Source organism: Vulpes vulpes, chromosome 14 (assembly GCF_048418805.1).
Source record: "Vulpes vulpes isolate BD-2025 chromosome 14, VulVul3, whole genome shotgun sequence".
NCBI classification, from domain to species: domain Eukaryota; kingdom Metazoa; phylum Chordata; class Mammalia; order Carnivora; family Canidae; genus Vulpes; species Vulpes vulpes.
Window position 1 is genome coordinate 39,636,142 of NC_132793.1, and position 13,213 is coordinate 39,649,354.

At 36.0% G+C, this 13,213-nt stretch overlaps 1 protein-coding gene across 8 annotated transcripts in view; it reads left to right on the forward strand.

Annotated features, from left to right (window-relative positions):
• Positions 1-13,213, forward strand: part of MACROD2 (mono-ADP ribosylhydrolase 2) — a 1,918,082-nt gene that overhangs the window by 641,559 nt on the left and 1,263,310 nt on the right. For all 8 annotated transcript variants that reach the window (XM_026002392.2, XM_026002393.2, XM_072736414.1 and 5 more), the window contains one exon: positions 4,867-4,983. In XM_026002392.2, the coding sequence (XP_025858177.2) occupies positions 4,867-4,983 (117 nt within the window). The remainder of the gene's footprint in view (positions 1-4,866; positions 4,984-13,213) is intronic.

Here is a 13,213-nt window from a genome sequence, read left to right on the forward strand (position 1 = left end):
AAGAAGTCTAGCAAAAGAACTGACAATAGGTTAGAGAATTTTAAAACCTTATATTGTATTTGTACATATGGAGACTTACTTACTTAATTTATTTTATTTATATTTTCTTTCAAAGACACAACAACCCACTTTAAGTTACAGAATGGATACAATAGATAATGCTGTTTCTTTTTCTTTGGTGCACTTTTCCAAGGGCCACATATAGCTCTAAAATAATATGATAGCATAGCCAAGAGAAAATGCTATGTGTATCCTTCCAGGTTTTAATGACAGACTAGCTTGTATCAGAGTAGACTTCCTATTAATAGTAATTTAAAATTCTTGATAAAATATAAAAGCAACGACAGAAGCTATTTATTGGCACTAGAGAGCACCTAAACACAAGCTGAAACTAAAAAGGATTCAACCTTCAAAAGAAGGAAACCACACTTGGTGAAATCCGCATTTTCAATGGCTTTGACCCTAAGGGCCCTCCAGGTCCCACATAGAAAGTGGCTGATAGGGCTCAAAGAAAACAAAAAACTGTAGTTTTATTGACTTTAGGAATCGCAGGACTGAACTCAGTGTTGTCAGAATAACTAGGAATTGAGATTAGAATTCCTGAAGAGAGAAAGTCACAGAGGAGGGAGTCCCCAAATCTATATATGAAGGTCTAATCTATATATTAAAGGTCTAATCTTAAACTGTACATATACAGATAAAGAGTCCAAGGAACCCAGGAAGAAAATAAGAACTAGAAGGCTGAAAGAACAGAGCAGAACATTCAGTTTCTCACTTCAGTGATAATTGAGTTTAGAATTTTAGTTCCCCCGAGTTAGAGGGAAATGACAAACATCTTGGGTTTTCCATTGAAGTTCTGGAATGCTCATGCTTTAGGAGAAAAGACCATATCCTAAAAGTAAAGGAAAAACTAGACTAAACCTACCTTAACAAAGCCTACAGTTAAGCCACTATATTACCTGGCAGTAATTTAATTGTTTGCCAGAGCAAACTTCAGTGCTGTTTGGAGGAAGATAATTTAAAGCCTTTACAACTGATTTACAATGTTTATATGTCATCAGTAATCACTGGACATGCAAAGAAACAAGAAAATGTGACCCAGAGTCATGGGAAAAATCAGTTAATATAAACAAATTCATAGCTAACATAGATATTGGAATTGGCAGATAGGATGTTCAAACCACAATCCAGAATCTGTGAAGGCATTTTGGTAAAAAGAGGGTGAGGAGAGGGGAAAATTCAGGAGTGTTCTGAAAACTATAAGTAAAAGAACCAAAAAACCAAATGAAAATCTTAATATCTAAAAAATAAATCTCTGAAATTAAAAAGAAAAATTGGGTAGAACTAACAGCAGATTTAACACAACTCAGTAATAAAAAAGATAATAAAAATTAGCAAAAGATGAGCAGACACTTCCAAAAAGAATATATACGAATGGCCAATAAGCACTTGGCAAGATACTTAACATCATTAATCATCAGGGAATTGCAAATTGAAATCACAGTGAGATACCCCTCTATTTCCATTGGAATTGCTAAAATTAAAAAGGCTGACAACACCAAAACATTATCAAAACTTGAACCCCCAAACTTTTCTGGAGGTATATATTAATTGGTATAATCACTTAGGAAAACTGGTATTAGTTCTTTATAAAGTAAAATATATGCTGATGTAGCAATTTCATTCATAGTTATATGTGCAATAGGAATGAAAACATAAAGCCACAAAAGGACTTGTACAACCATGCAAATTTATTCACAATAGCTAAAAACTGCAAATATGCCACTGCTATTCATAGATGAGTAGATAAGAAGTTATGGTATTTTTCAACAGGGGAATATTACTCAGGAATAAAGAGGAATGAAGTATTATTGTATGCAACAACACAGATGAATCTCAAAAATAAGCTGACTGAAAGAAGCTAGTCCCCACTCTGCATCTCTTATATGAAGTTTGAAGTTATGTAATAGGCAAAACTTAGCCAGGGTGATCAGAATCAGAAAAGGGGCTCTCTGTGTGGCGTTAGAAGAGGTATTGGATGGAAAGGGCACAAGAGAACATTTTGGATTGATGGAAACATTCTGCATCTTTATTAGTGTCATGATTACATGAGTATATACATTTCTTAAAACTCATCAAAACTGCACATTTGAAATCTGTGCATGTGATTCGGTGACCTTTATAATTCATAAGTATAATTGATGAGAACTGAAAAACAGCATAGTATGATGGTTCAACAGGCCACATGTAGGGATTGAGGTAAGACTACCTGGATTCAGTCCTGAAGACAGTGAATTATAGTGGGTAAAGGTATGGTTGCTACATCAGACAAACCTGAGGTTTTGAATCACATTGCCAATATTTTGTGAATATTGGTAGGTTACTAGCTTTTTCTAAGCTTCATAAAATGAAGACAATAAAATCAGTATCTGCTGGTAAGATTAGCCTCAGTATAGTGGCTGGCATATAGATGCACTCAAGAAATTTAAGCTGAAGTCATTATTATTAGATAGCTCTTCAGCCATTCTTTCATTGCTCTATTCATGAATGCTGGTATAACATGAAGATTTTGAGAATTAGATATCCACAAACTGCATTATACTGCAATCTAAATAATGCAGACAATATTTGACAGCATATGATTAAATACACTAGCAAATCCTATTTAATTATCCATTTCAAACTAAGTAACTAATTATCTCTTTGCCAAGAAAAAATGTTCAATTCAAAACACTTCTCTTGAAGATCTTGTAAAAAAAATTCAAACATAAGTTAGGACTTTTTCCAATAGTCTCACTCTTGTTTCCCATCTCATAATCACTTTTTATATTTTGATGTATCTTTGTGGTACATATATGTGTGTATACATAAATGTATCTAAGTGTGTATATGTATAACTTTGTAAGCAAAATTGTGGCTATATGATTTACATACTCTTCTAAACCTGACATTTCACTTAGAAATCTTTCCATGTTTAGGACTATTTACATATAGAGTTGGCCCATTCTTTTTAACAGCTGCATAATAGGATTACACTGGTGGACTTTATCTGACTAGCTCTCCATCTGAGTAGGTTCAAGTTTCCATTATTATAAACAACTTTGACATTCTTATAGCTTTTACACTTGTGTTAATTATTCCACAGAATAAATTTTGTTTTAAAAAATTTTATTTATTTATTCATGAGAGACACAGAGAGAGGCAGAGACACAGGCAGGGGGAGAAGCAGGCTTGCTGTGGGGAGCCTGATGTGGGACTCCATCTCTGGACCTTGGGATCACTCCCTGAGCCAAAGGCAGATGCTCAACCACTGAGCCACGCAGGTGCCTGGACAGAATAATTTTTTTTTTTTTTAAAGAAAGTATAATTGCTAGTGAAAGAGTTTGAACAAAATTTATCAAGCTTTTTTTTTTAAGAGACAAATTGTATATGTGAGTATGTGTATTACTGAACAGTGAAAGAATATGCATTGGAATGTTGAAGATTCTCTGGATCAATTACATGGTGTGTGGACTATGGAGAGAGGGGGGCATCTTTTGACCTCTTATACCCTGGTTTATTTTCATACCCCCACTTATTATTACTCTCCCCCTTTTTGTCTCTTTACCTTCATTTAGCAGTCTTGCATTTCCTTTCAGTCAAGAAGCTGATTCAACAGCAACTAAGAACCCATGTTTTCAATTTCCTAATTTATATGCATATGATCTTTGAGCCTTCCCTCTGTGCACTCATACCCGCTCCATCCAGTCATATAAAGTTTTAATTTCCCACAGCATCAGATTTGTGTTTTCAGGGCAGCCTGGGTGGCTCAGTGGTTTAGTGTCGCCTTCAGCCCAGGGCCTGATACTGGAGACTCGGGATCATGTCCCATGTCGGGCTTCCTGCATGGAGCCTGCTTCTCCCTCTGCCTGTGTCTCTGCCTCTTTCTCTCTCTCTCTCTGTCTCTCTCTCTCTCTGTTTCTCATGGATAAATAAATATAAAATCTTAAAAAAAAAAAGATTTGTTTTTTCAAAAGGCAAGTCTCACTGTGTAGGCCAGATGTGAAGGCGGTGGGGGGGGGGGGGGGGGGGAGGTCAGAGGACTGATGAGACTTGATTGGTGAAAGGCAGAAAGCCCTTCCTTTAGTGGAGGTAAGGCAAGAGCAGCCGGAGTTCTTGGCTTAGTCCCTTCAGGTGAGTGAGGGTGGTTTTCTGGGTATTTACTAAGAACTAAACTACCCTTGCCCATCATCTAGTGCCCTGTCAGATACCCTGCAGAAACACAACTCTGTTTGTGTCATCCTATTGGGGGAGGAGGAACTCAAAGGTCTGGTTCTTTTTTGAATGGCTAATTAATTCTACTCTGTTTTGAGGTGAGTACAGATGTTTTAGATGCTGTTCTTACTTCCTTCTTGACCTTTTTCTTCTTTAACCTGTGGTATGTTGGAGGCAATACTTACCAGCTTGCGAGACAGAATTGTTAGCTTTTGTTTCACACTCTGTGTTCAGTGACATTGAGCTGATAGTTTGATATTGGATATTGGATATTTACACATTTGGTATTGGAAAATGCTACAAATCAGGGATTCCTCCATCCCAAAAGAAACTCTGGTTTAATGTTTACCAGCACACTACATGACTTCTATAACCCTACTATCTCTGCTCAACACACACACACACACACACACACACACACACACACACACACACAAGAAAACAGTGTTTGAAGGATTGGACAACATAGGTTTTCTTCCATGAGGCTAAAGTGATTTTCAAGAGGAACAAATTGAGTTCCTTTTCTCTTCCTGTCTTGGGTTTTGCATTTACTTCCGAAAGAACAAATATGAGCTAACTTTTTTTTTCTCTCTCTCTCTCTGTCTCTCCTAGTGGATGGCTGTATTCACAGAGCAGCTGGCCCCTGTTTACTGGCTGAATGTCGTAACCTGAACGGCTGTGAAACTGGACATGCAAAAATCACATGTGGCTATGACCTGCCTGCAAAATGTGAGTACAACTTTTTTGAGCACTATTTCAAGATCAGATAGGCACACGTATATTGTTTTATTCCAAAGTGTATAAGAGGAAAAGGAAATGGTAGTGGTGATATTTAATTAAATGTGCTTATATTCAGATTTTGTACTTAGCACTAATATGTGTGTTCCAAATATTTCTTCAAATTTATATGTATAATATGTAAGTGTAGGTGATTTTTGTTCAGGTCTTCGACAGAGCATCTCTGAAACAGAGAAATAAAAATATGAGCAAAATATACATTATAGTATTTAACTGCCATGGAGTGACAGCTTCTGGAAATGATGCCAATTTCTTATTCCTTGTTCAGGTTTCTTGATTGTGGATGTGTTTAGAGCAAAGGAGATCAAAGTGATGTATTGTGTTTTCAGCTGCCATGTAAAGGCTGATTGGCAATTACAGCCAAGGCATCTGTCACACTTTGCTTTCAGGAAAAGCCAATGGAATGTGGTTGTCAGTGTGAGAATGTATTTGCTCTTTGAATGTGGAATGGTCAAAATTTCCATTATATTTGAATAGAGAGAAGTATTGCATTTGATTGACCTTGTTGCCTAGTCATTTAGCCAACTGAGTGGTGTTGTGTGGAATAAAAATACTGAGAGAGAAGCTGGTTAAAGGCACAGATTTTTTAATCACATAATCTTCAGGGGTTAGCAGGTGGAGGTAAAGGGTTTCATTGCACTGTTAAAGTGTTCATTGATCTGGAAATTGGGACACCAATTAATTGTTTATTCTATTCATCTGCTTCTTTGATACTGCCTGGGTCTGTGAATACCTTTTATATAAAAGTGAAGCAAGTTTTTGTTTTTCTTTTTTTTTTCAGTGGCGAAAACGTGACTAATAAAATATAACACAATATGTAGGATACTTGTTGGGTTCTGTATAAACACATTGTGTGAGAATGAATTTCCTATGGATATGTGTGACTGGAGAGATGGTGTGTTATATTTTAAAGATTACTTTAAAGAATGTTTAAATCTGAGATTTTCTATTAAGTGTAATATATTTAAATGATATTTTTTCTTTATAAACATTATAATACTACATTCTATATTTCTCAGAGGGTTCTAGTGAAAGTATATCAACTATATACTATTTAATTTTTTCTTTCAATGACTTCTCACTTCTTTCTTTCTTTCTTTCTTTCTTTCTTTCTTTCTTTCTTTCTTTCTCTTTCTTTCTTTCTTTCTTTCTTTCTTTCTTTCTTTCTTTCTTTCTTTCTCTTTCTCTCTCTCCCTTTTTCTTTTCTTCTCTTTTCCTTTTTCTTTTCTTTCTGTTTTTACTTTGTGTGAAAGAGTCAAATCATGTGCCAAATGGCCCCTTTCTCCCATGTGTACTTATGTCAAATAAAGTCCTTTGTGTACCACAGTGTTTCAAACAGTTCTCCCTCTAAGTTAGAAAACCTGAGTATTAAAGGTGGTTTCCCTTTCCAGGATTAGATGCATCTGTGTTTACAAATACCAGTCTTTTTTTTTTTTCTTTTTGACACCATACCACCTTTGTGATATGGCTAATTGATACCACCCTGAGAGCAAGCAGATTATTGATTATTTCCAGACTTATATCTGTCTTTAAACTAAGGAATAAGGCTTGGTTTTCTACTACTTTACTACCTTTTTTTCTTGTGTATTAAAGCACAAATAAGAAATTCTCTAACTCTGAGATTTCTGAAGGCAGATAACCTCAGTATCACTAAAGATAAATAAAATGATGGCTTTAGTATATGAGTTAATGCCATGATGGTTTTATCTTATGTGCTTGCTTCTGTATGACATCCCTCTAAGTTGTCTAGCTTAGCTTAGGGTTGCTGAGGAGGCATGAAGATCAATAACACCAATACCTGTGCTTGAGGAGTTTCATGATTGGGTCATATCTCTGAGCTAAGGTGTGGCTTTCCTGGGCATCCCAGACGAACTGAGTCTTTGTGGCACAAGACTCTAGTGAACTAAAGTCAGTCTTCAGGACTTGGTACTCAATCTGTGTGAGCTGAGATACTGAGAGCCTTATACACATTCAAGTCACTTTCCTCATCCCATAGGGTACATGTAGTCAAAAAAAAAATCATCCAGCAGTATAGAAAATACTAGACTTGGGATGGCAGTGCCACCTCATAAAAATCGCACACATGGACTACTTGTGAATAAGTCTTGGTATTTATCTATATTTTGAAAGATTATTGATCTATATTAGAAACATAAAGAAAAGCAAAGAAAGCAATAAAGCAATGTGGAAATGAGTAATAATAGCTTACATCTGTATGCCACTTTATAGTTTTCCACGGTACTTTCACAAGCCTTTATATTTTAAATTATATTTTATGACATCGTGTGTGTGTTCATTTTCCCTTTTCCTATCCTGAAAGATGTTTTTCTTTCTCATCAATTTGGTTCATCCATTTCAGAGTCATTAAAAATCCACAGATGTGCTTTTGTAGAGAGAGAATGAAAGGAGCTCATTACATACTGTTTGGGTCATTTTCCCCCTCCATATTTAATAATTCCATGACAGTTTGACAGCAGAACCTAGTTCCTATCTGTCCTCTGTGACAGCGGGTTTATCATTATGGGGTACTAAAGCCAGTCATCCAGCCACCAATGTTAATATCTTCATGCATCAGCAATTTATTTGGAAAATGCTATTGTCTAGGTTACAGATAAACTTGGTAATTTTGGACTGGTCTTTGCTTCTTTTATGCTTGCTAAGTTAATCTATTCATAAATGCTTGTATTTGAATTAATCATATTTGTAGTGTATATTCTGTGACTCATTATAATTGTTGGAAAGATAAGCCTCAGAGATTTAGTTTATTCCTTATTGTTTTGATGTTTTGATTTCTTTTGATGTAGAATATCCAATCGTTCTTTTCAAAAGTAATCTTAAGAGTGGAAAGAATATTAGCGAATATTTCATTACAGGTGATTGCTGAAGAAATGACTTAAGAAGTAGATTAAGAACTGTTTATCCAAGGATCCCTGAGTGGCTCAGCGGTTTAGTGCCTGCTTTTGGCCCAGGGCGCGATCCTGGAGTCCCACGATTGAGTCCTACGTCGGGCTCCTTAAATGGAGCCTACTTCTCCCTCCTCCTGTGTCTCTGCCTCTCTCTCTCTCTCTCTCTCTCTCTCTCTCCACATCTATCATAAATAAATAAAAAATCTTAAAAAAAAGAACTGTTTATACAGTTGGACCTTTTGAGACCTTCTCTTTTACGATATTGAATTCATAATAAAATTGAGATTTCCATAGAGTTTTAGAAGCTTATCAACATGTAGAACTTTTCTGTTCATGCTATCATCATTCTACCAGCGGGTCAGCTTCATGTGGGAGAAGCTCATCTATCAGAGTCACAGTTTTACTGTCAATATCTAGTACAGTGTTTCCTGAATATGTGCTAAATTAATGTGAATGAATGAGTGATCAGATGATTGGTTTTAGAGCTTTTCACCTGGAAAATAGCTTTGCAAGTGCTTCCTCTACTAATTCTTTCCCTCCTGCAATGCATTCTGCCCAGTGCTGGTAGATTAATATTCCCAAATTCAGAGTGCTCATAATTGTTTGTAAGATTCTAAATGATGTGACCCTCCTTACATCTCTGACATCATCTCCCTCTATCTTCTTCCTTGCTCACACAGGTTGCTTTGTTGACCTGTAATGTATTCACATTAGCTTTCCTCCTGCCTGGAATTTTATTCTTCTGCATACCTATGTGGCTTGCTCTCTCACCTATTTCTTTTTTTTTTTTTCTCTCTCACCTAGTTCAAACCTTTGCTCAAAGGTAACCTCCAGTATCGTCCTAATGAACCTGTTTGTAATTACTTTTCTGCTTTAATCATAATTGCTTATCTGTAGTATTTAACCTTCAAATACCTGGTATCATTTAGTTTTTTTGTCTATCTCCCCCTATGAAAATGGGGGCAGATATTTTTTTCTGTATCTTTTTCACTTATTGCTGTGTCCATACAGGTTAGAAAAATGTTTGGCACATAACGGGCTCAAAATTTGCTTGTTGAATGAATGAGCAAAACCTAACTCCACTCCTCAAAATCCTTGGATGGGTCTTTCTTTAAACACAGACTTGTTAGCCTGATTACCTTTGCCCTTCCATCATTTACTGCCATATCCCGAACTAATAATCTTTTTCCTGATCTGAACTGCTGACAGTGGTGTGCCTGTGCTTGGGTTCTGTATTTGGGGCCATCTAGAAAGCTCTTTGCCCCTTTCTTGTCTTCCAGAAGTCAGCTCAAATATTACTTCTGTCATGAAACAAGTCTTCGTTATCAACTCAGCTAAAGCACCTTCTTTTTCCTTCAAACTCGTGAATACAGCTTGTTAACATTTTTTCACTACTTTTTATTATTATATATACAAGCTTTCCACCTATCATTCCCTTGTGTATAATGGGTACTAGAGAAACATCTACTGAACGAATTACTTGTTAAAGGTGGAAGATTTGTTGATAATTGACAATGGGTAAGATGTAAAAGACAATTTATGTTAATATCCCTGAGAAATGATGAAATTAGTGTTAATTATCCCTTGGGTTTTTTAAATCATATTTTAACATACATCTAACATCTAATTCCAAAGTGTCTTGTTTAAGGATTTACTATTAATGGAGCTTCTCTTAAAGGTGAAAAAATATAAATAAAGAAACCATATCAACTTTATTTAATGACTTTCAGCATACCGTACATGTTTCTTCTATTTCTTGATAATGCTCAATTTTTAAGCTTTAAGGCTGAATAATCATGGATGATAAATGGAAAAATATTAAAATCTGTATATAAAATGGTAGAATCTGTTTCTTTTATTCTTTCCATTTAATCTTTGGAAGATATAAAAGAGTTATTTTAGCATCCAGCTCACAGATTTTTATTAATCATTTGAAAGGAGACCGTAGGGTGAGAGACCATAGTATAGTATGCTTGAATATCATAGAATGATATGAATCAGAATCCTCATTCTATTCCCAGGTGCAATAATAATCAGATGATAGTAGCTTAAAAGGTACTGTTGATAATAATTAATACTTCTCCTATGCCCTTCATCAAGAAATCATAGGACTTTGAAATTTTAGCTAGTTCATCAGTCCTTTTGAAATTTCTGTGTGAAGTAACATGGCAAGTAATGGTATTTTCTTTCAACACAAAGGTAGAGTGACTAAATTTGTTGCTTCCAGTAACAAACTATGTCCACGTTAGGGGCACGGCAGATAACTCAAGCGTCACTTAGATAGGGTGAGAGTCTATGGCAGGTGTTGACCAAGGCCTGCTGCCTCTTTTTTAAAAATAAAATTTTATTAGAATACAGCATTTGTTTGCATATTGTCTGTAGTTGCTTTCATGAGTATTTGCACAGGAACTGTGTGGCCAAAAAGCCTGGAACATTTACCATTAGGCCCTTTACAAAGGGATTTGCCAATTCCTGGTCTTTGGCAATCCCTATATATTTTTTTTTTTAATAAAGAAGGAAGCTGATATTCAGAGAACTTAAATATGTATTGAGTTTTATTGAATGTATGTGATTTAGATCCCTATTGACAAAAGTGGGACTAAAATACCTGCCATCTATTTCTTGGGGCAGCTTTTGCTTTTGTTGCCTCAATTGAACGTTACCTTGGGAGGATGATCTGAAGCCTTTTAAATCTTTTAAATTATAAGGCCACCTTGAAAAAATACCTTGAAAAAATGGTCATTTTTCTCAGTAGGGCCAGAACTGGAAAGTGAATAAGTCAAGTCTCTGAAGGGAGAGTTAATTCAAACCACCAAAGTCTTAGGCAATAAATCTTTATTCCTTGCTTCCTTCAGGGGTGGTAGCTAATATGCTGAAAGGGAGCCTGTAGTCCTGAGTAAATTCAGTTTCTAGAGTGGGTAACTCATAAGATGATTCTGAGTTAGTCCTCTGCAACGCATGACCTGATTTCAGCCATCATGGGCTCCACCAGCAGGTGTCTGATTGTGAAGGCAGTGGAGTGGGCATGCTGTCAAGAATATGACTCTGCCAGGTTTTGATGGAGATCTAAGGGCCCTCATAAGCCCCTTCCATAATTAAATGACTTATATTACACAAAGAGAAAAATGGCTTTTGAAGAACATAAAACCATCTTCCTTCCTAAAGAGAGACATGGGGTTGTTCCTCTTAAAACCAACCCTGATTGGCTCATTTTCCTTAAGTGCTTTAGCCATTTAATTACTATTTGAATCTATTTCTTCATAATTACCACCCCTTTCCTTTATATTAAGCAGTTTTATATATTTTGTCTCCTTAGTGATCCTTATGATGAATGTGGAAGTGAAAAGGACAGGAAGATTGTAAAACCCAGAGTAGTGGTTCACAAAATGCACTCCTTGGAGCTGCAGCAGCACCCGGGGATTTGTTAGAGATGCAGATTCTTTTTGCCCCACCCCAGATCTACTGAATCACTTTGTGGTTTAACAAGCTTTCTATATGAGTGATGCAAGTTCAAACCTGAGCATCTCTGACCTGGACATTAGTGGAATTCTGAGCAGAGCCCTTTGCCTTTTGATTCCTTACCCTGGATCCCTTATGTTACAACATAGGCATCCTTTTGAGTTGTGGAATAGGGCTTTCTTTGAAGAGAACTGAGACATGCCCTTCTTTTCCTTTGTGGCATGTTCATGGTTAGTATTTGTTTACTTGTTTATTGCCTGACTTCTCAAACAGAATAACAGTTTAAAGAGAGAGAAGTCCTATCAGTCTCATTCACCCCTGTTATCCTTAGTATCTTACATAGTATCCAGAACCAAGTTCAGGGTTTTTGATACACACTTACTGGAGGAATTAATGAAGTCATCCTCTTTGTAATAGTGATAGGTGCCACTGCAGGAAACAAACCAAGAAGACACTAAGAAAGGACTACATGATTCCAGAAATCTGCAGAGCTAGTACTGCTACCATTGTAGCATCTCCATTATCCTGTCACCAACCATGCTGTTTGCTCAAAGACTCTAGTGGTACAAGAAAGCACGTGCTTAACTTGTCCACATGGCACACAGATAACCTACACTTAAATTACTTTCTTTCATCTTCTCTCTCTCTCTTCTTTTTATCCATTGTAATAATACAAATTTCATCTCCAAGTAACTTTGGGAAGAAGTAACTAAAGTACTCTTATAGTAAACAGTGTCTTAAAAATAACTACGTTTTGGAAGCAGCTAGTATTTACATTGTATTACTAACAGTGTGCAGAAAGCTCCTGTGTTTGGCATGCATTATTTGAGATCTTAGCAGGCCTTCAGAGAACACTGTCCATACCTTCTTTTACCTATGTGATCAATAGGAAATAACAGTAAAAATCAATTCTGGGCAATAATATAAATGAGCTCTTGAAGACAATTCCTGCTGTGAAATAAGTAGTTAGCTGTGACACTGGCATTAACCACAGAGGAGGTAATCAGCCTTTGGATGTGTTTAATCAGAGTTATCAAGTAAAATTAAAAAGAGAGCCACTGTTGTGCAGGGATAATCATTTTCAGGACTTAAAAGATGAATATTTGAAGGTGTTCTCATAAATTAAAGCCATCAGAATTGCTTTGAGTAATTTGGAATGCTCTGAGGTCAGGCACAAGCAAACAGGTAAGGTTAATCTCAGAGCCACAGTAGTTAATGTGCAGGAATTGCAGAATCATTTATTTAAATAAATAGTGAATGCTGGGTTAAATGAAGATTTTCTTCCATTGCTAAGATGTTCCTTGAGCTATTACTAACCTATATAATTAAATTAAAAAGTAGACAACACATAACAGTTTGTAAATTTATTATCCTTACAGTTAACTATCAACACAAATATTAAATATTAGGCTACATTATGGCTTGATGAGGTGTGTTTCCAATTGAAAATATTGATGAAACCAAGTTCTTCCCTAGAGAATTAAAGATTGAGGGGTACCTGGGTGGCTCAGTCAGTTAAACATCTGCCTTTGGCTCAGGTCATGATTCTGGAGTCCTAGGATTGAGTCCCATGTCAGGCTTCTTACTTGATGGGGAACCTGCTTCTCCCTCTGCCTCTGCTGCTCCCCCTGTTTGTGCTCTCTTGCTCTCCCTCAAATAAAAAAGTAAAATCTTAAAAAGAAATAGAATTAAAGATTATGTTTATTTTATTTTATTTTATTTAAAAATTTTTTTTTAATTTTTTATTTATGATAGTCACACACACACAGAGAGAGAGAGAGAGGCAGAGACATAGG